The sequence below is a fragment of the Kwoniella mangroviensis genome (assembly GCF_000507465.2).
Source record: "Kwoniella mangroviensis CBS 8507 chromosome 1 map unlocalized Ctg02, whole genome shotgun sequence".
Classification (NCBI taxonomy): Eukaryota; Fungi; Basidiomycota; class Tremellomycetes; order Tremellales; family Cryptococcaceae; genus Kwoniella; species Kwoniella mangrovensis.
The window spans coordinates 660,593-678,992 of NW_027062534.1; the positions used below are offsets into that span (position 1 = coordinate 660,593).

An 18,400-nucleotide genomic window follows, 5' to 3' on the forward strand; every position below is an offset into this window, starting at 1 on the left:
CCACTCGTAGATTGGACGACACCAGTATCGACGGTCACTCGAACATTGAATTGTTTTCGAACCTAGCAAGAGAAAGAGAGATAGAGGGGTTAGAGGAGTATAGGGATAGAAATGATAGAAATGCAGAGAAAGAAGAAAAGGGGCAACCCTCATTGTATATATCGTTCAAATCACTATCGTTTGCGTTACAAAATCCAAATTACATGCATCGTTGTACATAATTTACTGTTCAATCTTGGTATCAATCCTACATGAAAGCTAATGGCCAAAGTACCATTATCATCTATTCGTGCAATCCACTCATTACTCCTTATCTTGGTTATCATCTTTATCTTTACTTTCACCTTTGTTCATTCGATTCATCAACAACTGATACTCCCTATTCGCCTTTTGCTTCTCTCCACCTTCCTTCTTATTACCCTCCGAGGCGAGAAGTTCCGATGCTCCTTCCTGAGCAGATAACCCCTGCTGCGCTCTCCATTTAGCTTTCTTCATTCGTTTCTCCTCGGCTTGAGCAGCTTCGTTCTCAGCTTGTAAGAAATTCTTTAAAGAGGGTATAGCAGAGGATGATAATGGTTGAAGTTTCGTGATTCTCCCTGGACCTTGTTCATCATCCTCGTCATCTGATATTGAGGGTGATCGGATAGGTTCGTGCAACAAAGGAGTGGGTGAACGGCTGTATGATCTTTCACGAATGGGTCTTGGAGGTGTAGGTGATCTTGAGATTGATTTGGAATCGTATCTACGTCTGGAAGGTGGCGATCTCGATCTCGATCTTGCTCGATAGGTACCTCTTCGAGGTGAAGGTGATTTTCTTCTGGAATAATATGGCGAAGGAGATCGAGATCGTCTTCGAGAATAGTATGGTGATCTGGATCTGGACCTAGACCTATCACGAGGATACGATCTATCCCTATACCGCCTCCTATATGGACTGGGCGATCTCCTCCTTTCCCTATCGTACGAGGACGATCTTCTTCTTCTACTCTCGTATACAGGTGACCTATCTCTATATCCATTTGATCTCGAATGAGATCTTGACCTTGGCCTTCGTCTGTCATATGACCTAGATCTTGAACTTGATCTCCTCCTATCATATGACCTTGACCCCGATCGTGATCGTGATCTTGATCTGGAACGATCATGTCGATACCCTGGTGATCTAGGTCGAAGACCATCTTTCCGATCCACAGGTGATCTAGTCCTCGATCTACCTCTGGATGGCGGATCCACATCCATCGCCTCATCCTCGGAATCAGAATCAGATTCGGGTGCAGCTGCTCCAAGATCATACTCGCCCACATCCCCAAAAATGTCTTCGTCATCATCTGATGGTGGTGCCGGTTGTTCTGCCTTGCCGATCACAGATGGTATATCGGATTGTTCAGCTTTCTTCGAGGATTGAGGCTGATCGACCTCTATAGCCTGTACTTCAGACTTGATGGCCGTCGATGGTCCTGCGATACTTTCTGACTGAGGTCCAGTCTCTGCCTCAGGTTTAACTTTCTTCTTCTTCTTTTTCTTTTTCTTCTCCCCTTTTGCATTAGCCGCTGCGTCCGCTTCTGCCTTTTTCTGAGCTATCGATTTGAACTATTTCCCATATCCCGACATAATCAGTCTTTCTTGTACCCACAAGACAGAAATAGCTCACCCCTTTACCAAGACTCTCCACTTTCTCTTCCTTCGTCTTTCCCTCCTTCTCTTCCCTCTTTCCCAATCCCTGCTGGAGCACATCCAACTCATCATCTATCTCTTCTCCTTTCTGCTTAGCCAGTTCCGCCTTCCTAGCAGCCAAAAGGGCGTAATCTAAACCCTTGACCAATACGGAATGTTCTACATCACCACCTAAATACGCCCTTTGTTTCTCTAATTCCTCAATCTCTTCTGGTCTCCTGGCTTCAGCTTTACGCTTTTCAAAATCTTCTAAAAGTTTCGAGACGTTCTCATACTCTTCGTCATTACGACCTTCTCTACGTAATGCCGCTCGATCTTTGTATGCCAATTCCGGAGGTGGTTCTCTTTTGTGGTATTTACGAGGGGCAAATTCAGGTTTGGGTGGTTTATCTTCTTTCTTCTTCTCGTACCTATATCACATTATCCAGTTAGGCATCAGCTGCTTACCTGACGTTATGTTCCAGGTATATATCGTGATACAGCAGTCACTCACCCTTCTTTTGCTTTCAGTCCCCATCCTCTCTTTGGGGCAGGTGCTCCCAAGACCCCTCGGGAGGAACTACCACCAGCGGATGGCCGTGGGGCGGAAAGTAAATTACGAAAAGCGTCCTATATCAAGGTTAGCTGAAGTGTGAGTATGGTAGATCGTAAGCTGCTTACCTGATCCATCCTCAATGGGTCGTTGTAGGGTTAAAAAGCGTAACGAGAAAAGTTGAGGAATGTGAAGAAGACTATTTACAATTGATGCTCTCTGTTTTGAGTGAGAAAGTGATGATGTCATCGTTTTGAGCGTCACCTCCTCAGCTGAGTCTCAGCTATTCAGCATTTCGAGTGCTTATCCTGCTAAGACTACATATTACACATTTCTCATGCAGATGACAAAAACTTTGGCATGCCCATGCCACGAATCCTCACCTCTTAGACCTCAACTCGTCTTTCCACGACGACATAGTAACGAACAATGTCAAACCCACTCTTACGGGTCATACTTTGCGGTAAAACCACTTCGGTAGGCAAAGCAGTAACAGCAGGACTCAAACCTGAAATAGAGGGTGATTAGCAACCTCGTTACAGCATTACAAGGCCATCTGCTTATCAGAATCACTTAGTTGTCCGATTCATAACATCCCTTGAAAGGCTCGTGAAGAAATCCCTCTAATCCTTTCCAATCAATACCAAGATCTACCTCAGCCCAAGCCGAGCGAGGAAATCATCGGTACTCAGAATTTCAATGTCAAACCCGACGCAGTGATGTTAGGGGGAGGGTATGATGCTTCCGATGCTCAGATCCTAGATGGAGAAAATAAGATCCCCATATTTCTTGCGGATAGGACAAAGCCTGCTCCTCCTCTTGCGACTGGGGAATATGGCACGGCGATTCTGAAAAGGGCAAAATATGCTTTGTTAGATTGGGAGAAGGATACAAAGAGGGAGAGCGGGAGAACCCGATTTGGTATTGATTGTTTGGGATAGCGTTGTATATAGTCACTAGGATGTATGTAAAATAGTTTGTACTGACACCTTCGTGCTCATGCTGCACGATAGGAGGAACATCATCCACTCAGTTGAGGCATGTATACACCATTGGTCGACTCATACATTCCTGAGTCGAGAAGGGCGGCTCTTCCTACAACGTCCCATTAGAGAAGGACTGTGGCTCAACAATTTCCGGCCTCAGTTCCTGTCAAAACGCAAAAACATATATTGTAACAAAAATTGTCACAAGCACAGAGCCCCCGTAGCTCAATTGGTTAGATCATCCGACTCTTAACTTCAGAGTCAGATCGGAAGGTTGTGGGTTCGAGTCCCACCGAGGGCTAACTTTAATTTTTTTTGCTGTTTTTGCCTTTGTATCTGCATTTCGATTGTGTCCTTTGGCGTCGCACTTCTCCGCATCCTTTTTTTTTTTTTTTTTTTTTTTTGATTCGCCCCAGAGTTGAGTATGAACAACCTTGACACACATTTTAGGACCTGATTACATGGCCATGAATCACTTCATCTGTTCATCCCTCATCCCTCATCCTGTGATATCAAGCCATACCATATTATGCTATGTCTTCCTCGAGTGATCCTATGCCCGACGAATCTAGCTCGACATGGTACCTCCACCACCTCGATACGCACATCCAACAATCCAAACGTCAGATCCTAGGTCAGAGATCCATCCTCGTACCCAACAAACGAAATCCTTGTTCTACAGTCGTTCCCCCATCCAACACAGTGTGGACACCAGAAGAGAAGGAGATATTCTTCGCTTCGTTAAGTCGTCATTCGCGATATCGCTTGGATCTCATTGCCAGTGAGCTCAAGACGAAGAACCAGGATGAGATTGAATGGTATCTCTATTTGTTAGACTTAGGCTCAGAGATTGTAGGTCAGGTCGATCGTAAACGACGTGATGCAGGATTGGAAAGGTTAAGATGGGATGGAGTAAGATCATGGAGGAAAGGGTTATCGCCTTCTGCCAGGGAAGTATCTGATAATTGGATAGATAAAGAAGAAGCTTTGGCGGACAATGTGATTAAGGAGTTAGAAGAGAGAGAGAATGAAGAAAGGGATGCATTGATAAAGAAGGAAAGGAGAGCTCAGAAGAAGTCGGTAATTGATGGGTTATCGCCTGTGGAAGAATGGAAAAAAGATATGGAGATGACACCGTACCTGCGGAATAAACTTATAGAGAATCATCCTGCTTATAAGAAGATGAGCAATCAATGGGAAGTTGATGATTACCTCATGAAGATGGATGGTGAGAAGTTGACAGTGGTGAACAATCTGATGAAGCCCGATTGGTCAACTTGGTATTCTGATCGTGTCAAAATGGTATCAACATCAACATCAACTCGATCGCCTAATAAGAAGTCAGTTCCACTCGAAGATGAAGCGGATGAAGATGATGAGGAAGAAGAAGAGGAAAAAGGCTCGGAGGTGATAGGAGGCATCCCAACGAAAGGAGATCCAAGAGGTAAAATTACGATAGATCAACAGAATTACAACGAAATCATCAACATACCAAAGAAAGAACGTACCCCCGAACAAAGGAAATTGTTGTCCAAAATCATCAACAGACGTAGAAATAGGGAGAAGTATAGAATTCAGAAATTGATAGAGGAGGGATTGACAAGGGATGAGATTGATCTGGCAGGAGGGGCAGATGCGATCTTTCAAAGTAGAGAGCCGGTAACCCAAACTGATAGCGATCAAGCGCCCAAGATACCTCAGAAGAGAATTACAAGGCGGAATGATACGAATGTACAGACTGCTCATCTCCGCAGGATAGGAATGTATGATCATTTGATGATGACCGGGTTGGAAGTGTTCAATTATGAGATGATTGAACGAGTCAACAGGTGAGTATGTCGATACTTACATGAAACTACGTGTCTTTGGCTGATGATCCATCTGTCAGACGACTGAATTTGACTGACCCACGAGAAATGTCGTCCGGCGCACTTCGAGGCATCCATTCTCTCCTTGTCAACCGACTTCGGCGACTCATCTATTCCTCCATACTTATCGCTGAACAATCATACCTTCAACATCCTTCAGACAACCACGATGGACCTCTCCCCGAGATCTCACCGGAACATGTCCACCAAGCACTCCTCAAAGAAGGACTTGTACATCCCTCTGAACTTATTTTGGAATTCATCGAGCGATTGTTCGATAATGAACCAAATTATGAGCAGGAGGAACAAGACATAGAAGTTACGGAAGGCGATAATCAAGACACGACAGAGGAAGAAGTTGGAGTTAGAGTTGGAAGATACCATTCATCGATTCTACCTCCAGGTGAAATTCAGTGGAATGATCTACCTTATATCTCAACTCACTCAAATGAAGAAGAAGAGGAAGATGGACAAGGGTTGTATGACGATATCAGTGATGCGGCAACTGAAATTGAGGATAAAGAGCTTGATGAAGCGTTGTATAAGATGGATGAAGCTCATGATAAGCAATATGAAAATTCCATATGGGTTGCAGTAGATGATGGGAATGATGATGTTGATAGAAGTGAGATCTGGACGAAAGATAGGAAGAACGAAATCAAGTCTGAGAAAGGTTGGTGTTCATCTCTGTCACTCTCCCTCCCAATCATCTCTGTCACTCTCCCTCCCAATACTGATATAGAGGTGAAGAAGATTGTCATAGCTAATGGTATTATCGGTAATTGTGAATAGAATACATAAATCTTCTCTTATCTACCGACTCAGCACGTCGTAAGCGCAAACACAAAGAAAACATCCATCAGCGATATCCCACTACGCGAATCAGGAAATTGGCCAGAGCCAATAAGAGGATGAAGTCAAACGCTTGGATCATCGATAGTGATTCAGATAGTAGTGAGGACGAAGGGAATGGATATGTTTGGGATCCCAATGAAGGCGATGTTGGGGATGATGATGACGAGGTGACTGATACGGATCAAGAGGATGGCAGATCTGAAGATGATGAGCAGGACGGTGAGGACGAAGGGGATGCAGGGGCGGAGGGAGAAGGGTTGGCTCTTGAGGAAGAGGATGAATTACGAGAGTATGAAGATGAAAAGGGAGATGAACATGAGGATGAAGAGGAAGACGGATACGAGGACGATAAGGGAGAAGAGTGAATACCATTGTGCAATATCGTAGTATCACTTGTTGTATATAACCCGTTGCATTTACGTTAAATGTAAAATCTAGGTCCATCCCGCAGCCGTAAAATCACATACATATCGTGTCTGTACTAGAAAACAATGGTAATTACGCAGCCAAGTAAAGTGAAATACAAGCGACAAAGAGTAGACAAACAACCTTATCATGTGCAAATTCTGTAGTCATCGGTGTAGATATAACCTCCTAGTATCCATCCAATCCTTGTCCAGCGTTTTGTTCTCCCTGTTGGCCACCCTCAAGCTGGCCTCTAAATTTCATTCTCACGCCCATCCTGATTCTTTCTTCCCACTCTCTGAACCATTCACCTTCCTTCCTTCCTAACAAGTAATGTACACCCTTGGGCCCATATTGCAAAGTCGGATTCTCAGGTAACTCAGGATGCAGCTTGTACAGGGCCGCTAAACGATCTTGAGCTTGGAGGATCGTTTCGGCGGGGTATGTAGAGGGAAGTGGAGGGTAACATTTCAATGCGTCTACACGATATGTAAGTCGATTAGCAAGTTAATCAGAGAACTGTCTTTGAATAAAGGTGGATGAAAATACTCACAATTCACATAAGCTACGTTCCATGGAGCACCTAGGAATCTAGGGAAAACCCTCTTGAATATCCAGATCAGTGGCCAGATCAGCGTAATCCAGGACAAGAAGTAGATAAATCCCTATCAGTGTGTACAAGATCAGCCTTATGTATCAGTATCACATATGCTGTCGAACAGACACATACATTGTTTACGGCTCTACTCAAGATATTGTTCGGTCGAATGACTATTGCTAGCGGAGTAATATCGGTCGTGACTGTAAGGTAATTCGATTGATATCCTGTTGAGAGGATCGCAGTGCGTATCGCTGAGCATGATATGTGTCAGCTTCCTCCATCATATTCAATTTAGCACAATTGGTGGCTGTCGCACATCTAGGGTATATCTCTTTGACATGCAATATACACTCACCCGTTTGGACACTTTCCATCTCCCAGCCATATACACCTTTGTGTACCCAGAACTCCTTGAAGATTCCCTTATCTCTGCAATACACTTTACACCATTCTTTCAGACTTGGTCTGTTATCGTGATCTCTAACAGTTCTGGCACTCTCCACATCCGCGTGACTAAGTAACTTAGATCTGATCCTTGTATCCCAAAATTCAGCAACGTTTTGCATGTTGACCCAACCTGGTATTCCTTTTTTGGCTCTGTACACATTCCATGCGTCAACGTCGCTTTGCTCTGCCGAAGTAGGTTGTCTTCCCACATCTGTCACACCGTATTCCATTTCAGTGTTCAATGATCGATAGCCACCTTGAGAGAACGATCTAGTACCGTGATCAGGGGCGAAAGAAGCGCCGTAGCGTGTTGTATGAGTCCCTCTATAAGCCGCTCTATCAGATTCGACTGTTCGCAAGTGAATGTGGTTATTGTTTGTTCGATGATTGACAATACCTGACAAGTTGATCTGTAAACACAACCATATAAGGACATGCTTCGACGTAAGATGTGACAATGTTGGGATTGTATAAATAGACAATTGGCTTGAAATGACAACTCACGGTGAAATCGAAATCCGTCACATAATAGGACTCTCCTCTTTTCTTACTTGTTTCAATACCATTCTCAATGACGGTTTGATCTCTTTCCAATGTCTCCATATGCCGACCTCGACATCTGATCTTTATCGTTGGTGGGACCATGGCTTGCGCTCTGATGAAGTCGTACATAACCTCGGCTAAGTGAACTGTAAGTAACCTGGACATACCTCGTATGGGAATGTCAAAATAGAGATAAACGTACGATCAGCCAATTTGGGATCCCAAGATTCTATATCATGACCCTTCTGACCCCATGCAATCCTCTGAATCTGCTCAGGAGGAACACCATCCCTTCCTATCGGAGGTTCCCCATTTGGTGGTCCACTGAAAAGGTGAAACAAGTGTTGAGGGATAGTCCTCTCTTCGACCGGCCGAGAGTTGGATGACCCGGCATCGGGTCGAGAAGAAGAGGAGGACGAAGCCGCTAATCCAGTGTCGTATGATGGTGGAGGGAGGTCGAGATCATCCTCTGGGGAGAGTGATGGGATGAATGGTTTGGTATCTTGGGTCATTGTGCTTGTTTGATGGAGGACAGGAAGAAGAAAGAGGGATAAGAATCGGTGGCAATCTATTGTTTTTCATAGGTTCTCGTATGGAGCACCGCCATGAAACACATCATCATCATCTCGGCATAAAACCTGGAATTTCCATTCGTTCCTCCTTCTTACCACCAAGCAAAGCAAAAGCACTCTCATCATGCCCATTGGACCATCCTTACCACCTCATCTCGCTCATCTGGCAGGCGACATCTCTACATCCCCTGAACCTCATACTGAAGGACCTGTACGACCACCACCTGCACCTGTTGGAGATGAAGAAGATGATGACGATTATGGACCAGCACTTCCACCACACCTAGCAGCAGCACGTAAAGCGCCCGCTGGACCAGCTGGGCCTAGTCTTCCAGCTGCAGGGCCGTCATTGCCCTCAGCTGGGGCAGCTGCAGGACCGTCACGTCCTCCAGCAGCATACGAAGAGGATAGTGATGACGATGATGTGATTGGCCCTATGCCTGTACTTACCAACGGAGAAGAGGATTCTGCTGGATCAGCCGTCAGAGAATTTTTGGAAAGAGAGGAGAGAAGAAGGAAAATATTGGAAGAGGAGAGTAGACCGAAAGAGAAGAAGAGGGAAGAATGGATGTTGGTCCCTCCAAGTAGTGGAGTATTGTCTAATGGTGAGTGGTGTCATTCTCGCAACAGAAATATCCAAATATTCTATCCGAGCAGAAATGATGGGATCAGTCAAAATAGATCAAGCTGATGATATGTATCTAGTCGACCCACTTCGTAAACGACCCTCGACGTTCTCAAAATCCACTCGAGAGCCCGAATCGGTAGATCATAGTGTCTGGACTGAAACTCCGGCTGAGAAGGCTCAGCGTATAGCGGATGAGGTGGCTGGTATCAAGCGGAAGAAGGATAAAGCCGGAGAACGGATCATGTCGTTCGATGAAGAGCAGGAAGAAAGGAGGAAGAGGAGAAGAGAGGAGGATATCAGGAATACGTTGCAGGCTCATAATGTGAGTCTGAATCACTATCTTCTTGGCTGGCAACGGGATTGCGATGCACCGTGTATATCCATTTTCTTTGTGTTACTTCCTCTCAATCCTTCCATCTGCGCTACTCTTCGCTTCTTCTGCCCTTCTACCATACCTTCCGATCATTGCTAACGTCCTGCAACCTTATAGCGGGGCCCATCTCTTCTCGATCAACACGCATCCAAACTGTCGAAGAAGAAGAAAGGCGAAGACGATGAAGCGCCAGCTATATGGGACCATGATAGAGATATGGGGGTGACAGGTCGACTTTTGACCGACAACGAGAGGCAGAAGAAAATCAAAGATGCTAGAGGTTTAGGAGATAGGTTCGGCCATGGTAAAGCTGGAGCGTACAGTATGTAAATTCTCGTATATGCATATATACCAGAATACATGTAGAGAATATCAAATTTATGTCTCCTAAAGGATGTACTCAGCTACTCATATCTGTAGATGTATCCATATGGTACTACATATTCATGGAGCAGCTAACGCCTATGATTTATCGGCTCAGTTCAACCATGGGATCTGATCTTTACTATACTTGTACGCTCTGAACAGAGCATTACTCTCGACAGGGTAGAATCCAGCTGCTTCAGGTTCAGGATAAATTGCGAAGTGAGGACAGACATATTCCCAGCAGATCTCGTTTGATGTGTTGATTTCGATTACCCTCCCGAAAGCTGATTCACACAAGAGCGTATTACCATTTGGTAATCTTTGTGCTGATCCCATGAATGGTGTGAAGAAAGTTTCCTATATCGACGAAATGAATATCAGCAAATCTACAATTAAATTCATATCATGATTACGGACTTACCTTTGGTGAAGCATGCCATTGCCAGACAATCTCTTTTGTCTTTCTGTCAATTTCCAAACCTCGCGACCATTGGAAAGATTCTCTGTGTCTGAATGCACCATTATCAAAGATCTAAGTCAAGCAAATGCCATCAGCGGCGTGATATGAATAAGTCTTTCAATTGCTAGATGACTTACCAAGATGTTCCCATTGGGCAATTCATTAGCATTGTGCTGCTGAGCGACGACTGTGGAATCCAAATGCCAGATGATATTACCAGTTGACTTTTCGATGATTATCACGGCTGATACACTCCGACATGAAGCCAAGATGTTCCCGTCTTTCAATGGACTATCCGAACTGGTCAGAGTTTATTGCTGATGATGAGGTGAAAAGAAGACTCACTATATACCGTTGATCAAAGGCCAGTGTTCTCTCGGATAATGAGCCTGAAGGGGGAAGATCTTAGGATCCAGATGTTCTGAAACTTTCCATTCCCAAACCAATTTCCCATCTTTCACTTCTCTTATCGTATCGGCATATACTTTTCCATCAGGTGCTTCCTATACCAGAACAACGAGCGTGAATCAGTAAACGGTCCAGACATTGAGAAGTGACAGGCTGTACCCACGGTACCTTCCACACCACCTGGTAGAGCAGCTTGTTGTTCGGGAGTCAAAGCTTCAAGACCAGCGTAGAAGAAGTGTCCGCACCCATCGTAAAAGCAACTGTAAATATAAGGATTCACATGAATGATGCATCTCCATAGCAAATGACAAGTGTTACTCACTCGTGGTGCCCTAAAGGATCACGTAGCTCATGAACTACCTTACCCTCAGGTGTAAGTTCCATATAAATCCCTCCACCGTATTTGTTGAACTGTCAATGTAATGTCAGCATCAACGATAAGGTCAGACTGGATGATGGTCATGACTTACGAAAGGAAATGGAGCAGATGCTTCTGGGTCTTTCATTCCGACAACCAAATTACCATTCGGTAGTAATCTTGCGTATCTTCCTACTCGGTAGGGTAAGTCCCAAGTATGAACAGTTTCACCTGCATTGTTGATCAAGTACACCTGTATCCAAGAATAGAATCAGCTTAAGTACCGCCAAGAGGGATGTAGATAGTATTGAAGACATACCTTCTTCCCTGTTAATGGGGCGATGACGGTGTATCCGTCTAAGACGGTTTTCTCATCAATACCTCTCGTACCAACACCACGTCTGATGACACCAGGATGAATCAGCCGATGTCTGGGCCAGCGAAGTACGCAAGCACTTACCTTCTAATGATATTTTGATCCATTTTTGTACTTTCGTGCTCTTATTAGAATTTCTTGCAAGGTTTTGGAGGAAGAGATGTTGTCATTTGTCAGTCATCTTGCAAATGTACATTTCATTATATACCATTTTCAAGCTCATGTCTCGCTATGAGAGGCCCGAAAAACCTGTATCAAGGTCTTTCGTATCGTCTACCCGATGTCCCTCACGCTTGTAACGATATCTCACCCAGATAACCAATCCAAATATCCAAGTCTCGGAGTTAGATGACGATTCTTTGCGTGGTGACGGAGTACCGAATTATCGCAAAGCACGTTATCTACCTTGGTTGCAAAATCGTGGTCATAGGCGTGAAGGAATAAGGCATGAGATGGAAGGACTGGCAAGGGATGGAAGTATCATATCGGTACTCCGTGACTCCGGGTCATTATGGTGCAGGGTAGGTCCGGAACTCCATGATGGGAATTTGAGATGAATCGATAGAGATAACAAAATTATGGCGTGAGCGCGCGCTTTACTCTTTTGACTTTTCCACTTCGTTCGAGCAAAGCAAGTAGAGTAACAGCTTATCTCACCATATCGAGTTGCAGGTCGGAGGAGAATCGAAAGAATCAGGAAGGATATCTCCAATATTTCACTGATAACGCAAAGTGATGCAAGACGAGATGAATCATGAAGAAAAGGTATATAAATAGTCGACATTCCCTCTCGAATGTCTGAGATATCAGAGTTCTTCCATTCAAGGCGATCTCGAAAGACTCGAAAGTCATTATCAGGAACCCTCAAATATCGCTGAACTCCCTTAAGAATACACACACATACACACACACACACTCATATTCCTATAGAAACGATCTATCGCACAAAATGTCCGATCTCGTTGTCGATCATCCACAATATTATGCGGATTACACCCCTGAAGAAGAGAAGCGGGCTGTCCGGAAAGTCGATTTCCTGGTATTGCCATTTATCGTATTATGTTTTCTCATGCTTCAATTTGTAAGTCATGTCCATCACCACGCCAGCGGCGCATGGGTGGAGACTGGGCTTACGAGAGATCTCTACATGTACTCGTAGGATCGAACCAATTTAGGAAACGCTCAGACCGATACCATCCTCAAAGATATCCACATCACCACTGCAAATGTCAATATTGGTCAAACTCTTTTCACATTGGGCTTCGTCTTGTTTGAACTGCCAAGTAACATCATAGCTAAGGCTATCGGTCCTCATCGATGGGTCCCGGTCATCATCTTCATTTGGGGTCTACTCACTCTTTGTCAAGCATTCTTGAAAAACAAAGGGGGTTTCTACGCTACGAGATTTTTAATCGCTTCTGGAGAGGTGTGTTCGACATTCCGAACTTTCGCTCCGAAGATCATTGGCTGATGATGTGTCGTAGGCTGGTTTCATTCCCGGTATGGCATGGTACATCACCCGATTTTACCAGAACGGCGAATTGAGTTTAAGACTAGCCATTTTCTGGGCTGCAAACAGTGTTGGTAAGTCACAGTGTAGCCACACCAACTCGACTCGTACGATTGATCTTCGAGATTACTGACTCATCTCAACTTAATAGCCGGTATGGTATCTGGACCTCTGGCACTAGGTATCTTAAAGGGTCTCAACCACAAACATGGGTGGCACGGTTGGCAATGGCTTTTCTTGATTGGTATGTAAAAGATTGTCTTCCATCATTGGGCCTCCGCTGATTTTGTCTTATCAGAGGGAGCAATGACGATGTTCGTCGCGATTCTCGCGGTCTTTTACCTTCCCGCCACCCCGACAGAAGGTGGAAAATCTTTGGGTTTCCCCATTCTCAATCGAAGGGATGCAGAAGTCCTTTCCGCTAGGTTGCTAGCTGATGATCCGAAGAAAGCTATTGTTCATGGAGAGAGGGTCAAATTTGTTGATATCAAGGATACCTTCCTCGATTGGCGATTATATGGACATTGCATTGCTGCTTTTCTCTCCTCGTGAGTTCATGTCCATCCTTTTTCGTAATGACCATTCATCATGTAACTAATCAATGTTTCTTTGCCTTGACAGAGTCATCTTAACACCTATCAATACCTATGGACCCTCAGTGATCAAGTCTCTGGGCTACGCAGGATTTACCGCAAATGGTATGGCCGCACCTGCTTCTGCTATCGGTTTGGTCTTCTCAGTTAGTTTAGCTTGGAGCAGTGATCGTACCAAAGAGAGAGGGATACACATCTTCGTAGCTATGGCCTTGTCTTGCGCCGGATGTCTTTGGCTCGCTCTGGCTCCAGATGGAGTGGGCAAGCGAGTACTTTATGGAGGATATCTAATGACTGCGGGAACAATGGGCTGTGGTCAAGCTATCAATGCTGTGAGTATCATTCAATATCGAGTCCAATTGAGCGTACGGAAGCTGATGAAATGAAATGCAAATACCATGTAGTCCTGGTTGAGTAGCCGATTCGAAGAGCGAAAGAGACCTATTGCTCTGGCCGCTTACGTCGCTTTCATTCAGATGGCTGGGTTTGCGGGAAGTAACGTGTTCAAACCTAAAGACGCGCCAAGGTACAAGCATGGTTTGATCATCTGTGGAGCTTGTGCCATTGCCGGTGGTGTAGTGATGCTTGTCTGGAAAGCTCTATATGCTTGGGACGATCGAAGGAATCTCCATCAAGAGACAGAGACATCTAATCTCGTAAGTTCCGAAAAATAATGACCATCAATTCTATGTGAAGCTGACGAATTGCATGGGACATAGGGAGTGCAACAGCTTGAACACGGGACCAGAGCCGGGGACAACAAGTATTACGAAGAAGATAAGTAGATCAGTTCAGTCGGTGTATCAATTTGACAACATTGTCTAATCTCGCAGTAGTGGGTGACAAATGGTACAGATTACATGACATATATTTTTAGTATACAATATAAGGTAAAATGAGAAATGGATAACATGTTTGTCTCGATCCTTACCACTGATTCATCTGAAAAAGGGACTGCCAGAATTCCAAAGTTTGTTCATTCACAATATCATCAGTCGGTGCGGTATATGTGGTCGTCGGGTCAGAAGATGTGACATCCCGCAGCAATTGTTCGAGATCAGTCATGGAAGCTGAACATCATACATCGAACGTCAGTGTTTTTTTTTTTGCCATACTCACAGGAACCCCCCTTCATAAAGCGACACTCACAGATGGCGTTATGCACTGGAGCAGTATTCGAAGGCTGTTCGTCAACCCTCTTCCGCTTCCGAGGTTGGAGCTGAGCATCATCCGTGTCTAGAAGAGCTTTTAGAACCTTCACTCCCCGTGAAGCGACAGGACTCGTCCGAGATATAGGTCTGGATGTTTGAATTAGCTATAACAAACCGTTACCGATAATTGAGCACTGACTCAAGCAGAGAGATTGCCATTCTGACCCCATCTCGCTGTTTCCGTCTGATATCGACATCGGATACACCTTTCACCAAGTCGGCAGAAATGATCAAACCGCTCGTCCACACATGTACCATCACTACCCACCATCTGCATAACGTCTGCGGACTTTGCTTGACCAGTTCCAGAGTAGCATATGCTGATTCAAGGCATACTTTGGTAGAATACGCATACCGATCATCGTCGTACCCTCTGACCATATACGATCGATGTAATCTCATGACTCGATTGTGTAAGGTGATACCCATAAATATCCTTTGTTCGACCAAGTACCTTCTTGAACCGGCAAAAGAGAGTTCGAAAGCTTGTGGAAGATCAGGTCGGAAGGGTACTGGTAGAGCATTGTAAACAGATCTGAACTGGGCATCTAATCTCATAATTTCTTCATAAGAAGCGTCGGGGAAGTTCGCGTTAACCGCATCAATGAAGCTTCGAACTGTTAGTGCAAAGTTTATTTTGCACAGGTGGTATGTCGATACTGTAATTTCGGACATGGGGCGGGAATGGTAATGCGAGCCCGAACGGATATCTTCATCTTCGACATTGGCGAAATAACCAGTAGAAGAATGGGTCAAGTTGATCGAGTAGGAGAATCCACTATTCGAAGCCGTATACGCATCTTGACACACTAGTGACCACCATAATCTCCTTCCGATCTGGATAGAGCCAATGAGAACAGTACATGGAAGCACAAGTATGCAACTCACCTCCCTGTCTATCAGATCCTGTTCATTAGATGTCCGCCCTTCGTCAGGAATGCGCTGGAACGCGATATTCAGACCCATAGCCTCCCCTGAACAGCTGGAACGGTTCACTCACCGACAATCCCATACAAATGGCCATCTTAATAGCAGTCCCTAGCAGGCTCTTGGCAGCTGTCACTCTATTCTTGTTATTAAGGTATATATTCAGACAAATGATCGTTTGTATAGTCTCCGTTGAAGGCTGATTCAGGAAGTCAGAGTATGCGAGTGTGTCTTCGCATGCCTACTGGCTGGTCAGCAGACGATTGAGCACGCTAAACAAGGTGTGTTAATGACACGCACTGTTACCAATCTTGTTTCGAGCGTGGGGTCGGTGGTCAATTCATCATCACTAAAGTGATCCCCAAGGCATAGGGCTATGTATAGTAATGCCAACCATCGAGCGTGCACTGTTTCACACCGGCGAGCGATATTCATGTTCCAGAACCGATTGTACTGCGCAAGGAAAGTGGGCAGATGTAATGGATGGTGGATCTTAAGTCCATTGAATTAGCTGACCATGCGATACATGATGAAAGATCCCTAGCCCCTAGCTCACCCATTCTACACGCTCAAGCTTGAATTCCATAAAGTCTCAGCATGGTTATTCAAGGTGATCTCATTCTACACTCACATATACACGTAGCTGTTGAGGTTCAGGGCATCAGTGATGACCATGTATAGCTGAATCATAGATAAAGCTCACCAGCGTATCCGATTCAGCTGTGAATCAACACCTGATAAGTTGAAGCACAATCATTCATTGGTAACTCACCTCTACTGGGCAGAGATCTCATCAGATCCGCCGTTACCATATAATCTGTTCTACTACCCGCACTGTCAAAGGGAAAAGCCCGCCTTGGGGTCTTACTTGAGCCGAATCCCCATCCTACTGGCTCACCACGAGGATCATTGAGAATCGAGTGATCAAGCTGTTCAGCATGGGCAACGGTGTGAGGGACGTCGACTGTGGGCGGCGTGGACCCGCTTGACTGATGACGGGCGCGTCTCGGTACTACAGGCGCTCTTGTAGGCCTGAACATGTGACAGATCAAGTCAATATACGGTGTCGATGCAGATATGTTGTTGAGCTTACGATGCAGATGAGCGCGGTATGCTGCCTTCATTCTCTAGCGGAACACCGTTTGCAGGCCATTCACATATTTCTCCCCTCTTCTTGCATTGACCACAGAATCGATGCCTATCACACTTAAATGCATGTATGTCAGGTTTAGCTCAACATCACCAGTTGCAGCCCCAGTACAGCGTTGGTTGCTTGAAGATGCATACGCTGATTGTAGCTGTCAAGCAGCCGATCCGATATTCACCTTTATTTTCTTTAATCGACATTGGACACCTAGATGACGTAGATCAGCATAAGCCGTCCCCCTTTCAAGAGCCCATGGCTCGACTCACATGTGTAGGCTTTGCGTCCGCTCATCGCTCAGAGATCTCCTGTTGGTGACGATGACTCCAAGTTGAAAATTGAGAGGAAGCTTAATATGGAGGACCGAGAAAGCAAACAATGCGGCCGGAGATCCGGTAAAAGCGTCGGCTTTGTTTATCATCTCCGCTAACATCGGTTCTTGACCCTCCACTTTGTGGTTCAATTGCTTATCTTTCCATACAGGATCGAATGTTGAGATTGATTTCAGACATCCAACTCGCATCTATACTTCATACATCGATTGATCAAGCGGATACAATGACCTGGGCGTCCTCTCAACTCCTTGATGCCTTTCTGACCACCACATCGGAGAAAATCATTCCTTTGACAGCCAAAGGAGTGGCATCGGGTTCAAAGGTATTTGGTGCGGCTATTTTTAGGAAGTCAGATTTGAGTGTGGTCGTGATCGCTTCCAATCATGAAACATCCAGTCCCTTACTGGTAAGTCTACATATCCTGAGGCTAGTCATTGTGCTGATTGGTTTTTCATGACTACAGCACGGTGAAATTAACTGCATACAACACTTCTACGCTCTTCCAGCTGATCAAAGACCTCCACCAAGCGAGTGCATCTTCTTTGCGACTCACGAACCATGCTCGTTGTGTGAGTCAATTGCGATTGCCTTTAAGACTGCAAGGAACTGACATGGTTTGATCCTTAGGTCTGTCCGGCATAACATGGTCAGGGTTCGATAACCATTATTTCCTGTTCACGTATGAAGATACAAGGGACGCCTTCAATATACCTCATGATATAAGGATTGTAGAAGAAGTGAGTTTTGGTCCAGAAAAGGCACCATGAGTAGTTCGCTCATCTCGTGACCATCTTACTGCTGATGTCTAGGTCTTCAAAGTACCCACTGCTGGCGAGCCCTCAGAAGACTTTGCAAAGAGACCATTGTACAACAAGTCAAACGCATTCTGGACAGCTCGATCTGTAGCTGATCTGGTGGCTGACCTAGAAGGAGACGAGAAGCAACAGACGGAGGAAAGGGTGAAGAAGATCAAGCAGGACTATAATGGCCTGTCGGGTGTATACCAAGGGAGCAAAGGAAGCGCTGGGATCCCTCTCGCATAATTTTTTCTTAGGCAAAGAGCGCCCGATACTACGGCCTCAGGTTAGACGAAAGTAATGGCAAAAGGCGCTTCTCATCAAAGACGCTCGAAAGGAGCTGTGAAAATATGTTCCTCAGAAGGATACCATGCATGTAGCTGTCTTTGGGGTATTGGACTGTCATAATCAGGACCCCCAAGACCACTACA

General features: G+C 45.1%; 9 protein-coding genes and 1 non-coding gene across 10 annotated transcripts; 6 read left to right on the top strand and 4 right to left on the bottom strand.

Annotated features, from left to right (window-relative positions):
* Positions 1 to 303: 303 nt before the first annotated feature.
* Positions 304 to 2,343, bottom strand: I203_105337 (uncharacterized protein; the record flags this gene model as incomplete). The annotated part of the gene is made up of 4 exons (XM_019144503.1): positions 304 to 1,590; positions 1,652 to 2,084; positions 2,168 to 2,283; positions 2,335 to 2,343. 4 exons carry the CDS (start codon positions 2,341 to 2,343, stop codon positions 304 to 306), a joined length of 1,845 nt encoding a protein of 614 aa, XP_019005838.1.
* Positions 2,344 to 2,635: 292 nt separating this feature from the next.
* Positions 2,636 to 3,147, top strand: I203_105338 (uncharacterized protein; the record flags this gene model as incomplete). Its single annotated transcript, XM_065517749.1, has 3 exons — positions 2,636 to 2,726; positions 2,784 to 2,815; positions 2,866 to 3,147. The coding sequence occupies 3 exons, from the start codon at positions 2,636 to 2,638 to the stop codon at positions 3,145 to 3,147; spliced, it is 405 nt and encodes a 134-aa protein (XP_065373053.1).
* A 259-nt stretch (positions 3,148 to 3,406) lies between these two features.
* Positions 3,407 to 3,493, top strand: I203_105339. The gene has a single exon. It is a non-coding gene; the product is annotated as a tRNA-Lys (tRNA).
* A 233-nt stretch (positions 3,494 to 3,726) lies between these two features.
* On the top strand, positions 3,727 to 6,280 carry I203_105340 (uncharacterized protein; the record flags this gene model as incomplete). The annotated part of the gene is made up of 3 exons (XM_019144505.1): positions 3,727 to 5,021; positions 5,081 to 5,733; positions 5,853 to 6,280. The coding sequence occupies 3 exons, from the start codon at positions 3,727 to 3,729 to the stop codon at positions 6,278 to 6,280; spliced, it is 2,376 nt and encodes a 791-aa protein (XP_019005840.1).
* Positions 6,281 to 6,509: 229 nt separating this feature from the next.
* On the bottom strand, positions 6,510 to 8,423 carry I203_105341 (uncharacterized protein; the record flags this gene model as incomplete). Its single annotated transcript, XM_019144506.1, has 6 exons — positions 6,510 to 6,799; positions 6,874 to 6,985; positions 7,051 to 7,172; positions 7,277 to 7,778; positions 7,873 to 8,048; positions 8,114 to 8,423. The coding sequence occupies 6 exons, from the start codon at positions 8,421 to 8,423 to the stop codon at positions 6,510 to 6,512; spliced, it is 1,512 nt and encodes a 503-aa protein (XP_019005841.1).
* Positions 8,424 to 8,607: 184 nt separating this feature from the next.
* Positions 8,608 to 9,814, top strand: I203_105342 (uncharacterized protein; the record flags this gene model as incomplete). Its single annotated transcript, XM_019144507.1, has 3 exons — positions 8,608 to 9,088; positions 9,189 to 9,433; positions 9,602 to 9,814. 3 exons carry the CDS (start codon positions 8,608 to 8,610, stop codon positions 9,812 to 9,814), a joined length of 939 nt encoding a protein of 312 aa, XP_019005842.1.
* A 147-nt stretch (positions 9,815 to 9,961) lies between these two features.
* On the bottom strand, positions 9,962 to 11,559 carry I203_105343 (uncharacterized protein; the record flags this gene model as incomplete). The annotated part of the gene is made up of 9 exons (XM_019144508.1): positions 9,962 to 10,207; positions 10,272 to 10,382; positions 10,448 to 10,601; positions 10,656 to 10,813; positions 10,882 to 10,978; positions 11,041 to 11,129; positions 11,189 to 11,329; positions 11,396 to 11,477; positions 11,537 to 11,559. The coding sequence occupies 9 exons, from the start codon at positions 11,557 to 11,559 to the stop codon at positions 9,962 to 9,964; spliced, it is 1,101 nt and encodes a 366-aa protein (XP_019005843.1).
* Positions 11,560 to 12,401: 842 nt separating this feature from the next.
* Positions 12,402 to 14,340, top strand: I203_105344 (uncharacterized protein; the record flags this gene model as incomplete). Its single annotated transcript, XM_019144509.1, has 8 exons — positions 12,402 to 12,533; positions 12,612 to 12,878; positions 12,937 to 13,036; positions 13,114 to 13,206; positions 13,261 to 13,510; positions 13,584 to 13,887; positions 13,960 to 14,211; positions 14,275 to 14,340. 8 exons carry the CDS (start codon positions 12,402 to 12,404, stop codon positions 14,338 to 14,340), a joined length of 1,464 nt encoding a protein of 487 aa, XP_019005844.1.
* A 142-nt stretch (positions 14,341 to 14,482) lies between these two features.
* I203_105345 (uncharacterized protein) lies at positions 14,483 to 17,131 on the bottom strand (the record flags this gene model as incomplete). The annotated part of the gene is made up of 13 exons (XM_019144510.2): positions 14,483 to 14,625; positions 14,705 to 14,853; positions 14,906 to 15,603; positions 15,655 to 15,708; positions 15,767 to 15,934; positions 15,994 to 16,185; positions 16,250 to 16,267; positions 16,325 to 16,336; positions 16,397 to 16,413; positions 16,466 to 16,725; positions 16,787 to 16,899; positions 17,019 to 17,047; positions 17,107 to 17,131. The coding sequence occupies 13 exons, from the start codon at positions 17,129 to 17,131 to the stop codon at positions 14,483 to 14,485; spliced, it is 1,878 nt and encodes a 625-aa protein (XP_019005845.2).
* A 264-nt stretch (positions 17,132 to 17,395) lies between these two features.
* Positions 17,396 to 18,215, top strand: I203_105346 (uncharacterized protein; the record flags this gene model as incomplete). The annotated part of the gene is made up of 4 exons (XM_019144511.1): positions 17,396 to 17,578; positions 17,636 to 17,741; positions 17,800 to 17,909; positions 17,982 to 18,215. 4 exons carry the CDS (start codon positions 17,396 to 17,398, stop codon positions 18,213 to 18,215), a joined length of 633 nt encoding a protein of 210 aa, XP_019005846.1.
* Positions 18,216 to 18,400: the final 185 nt, after the last annotated feature.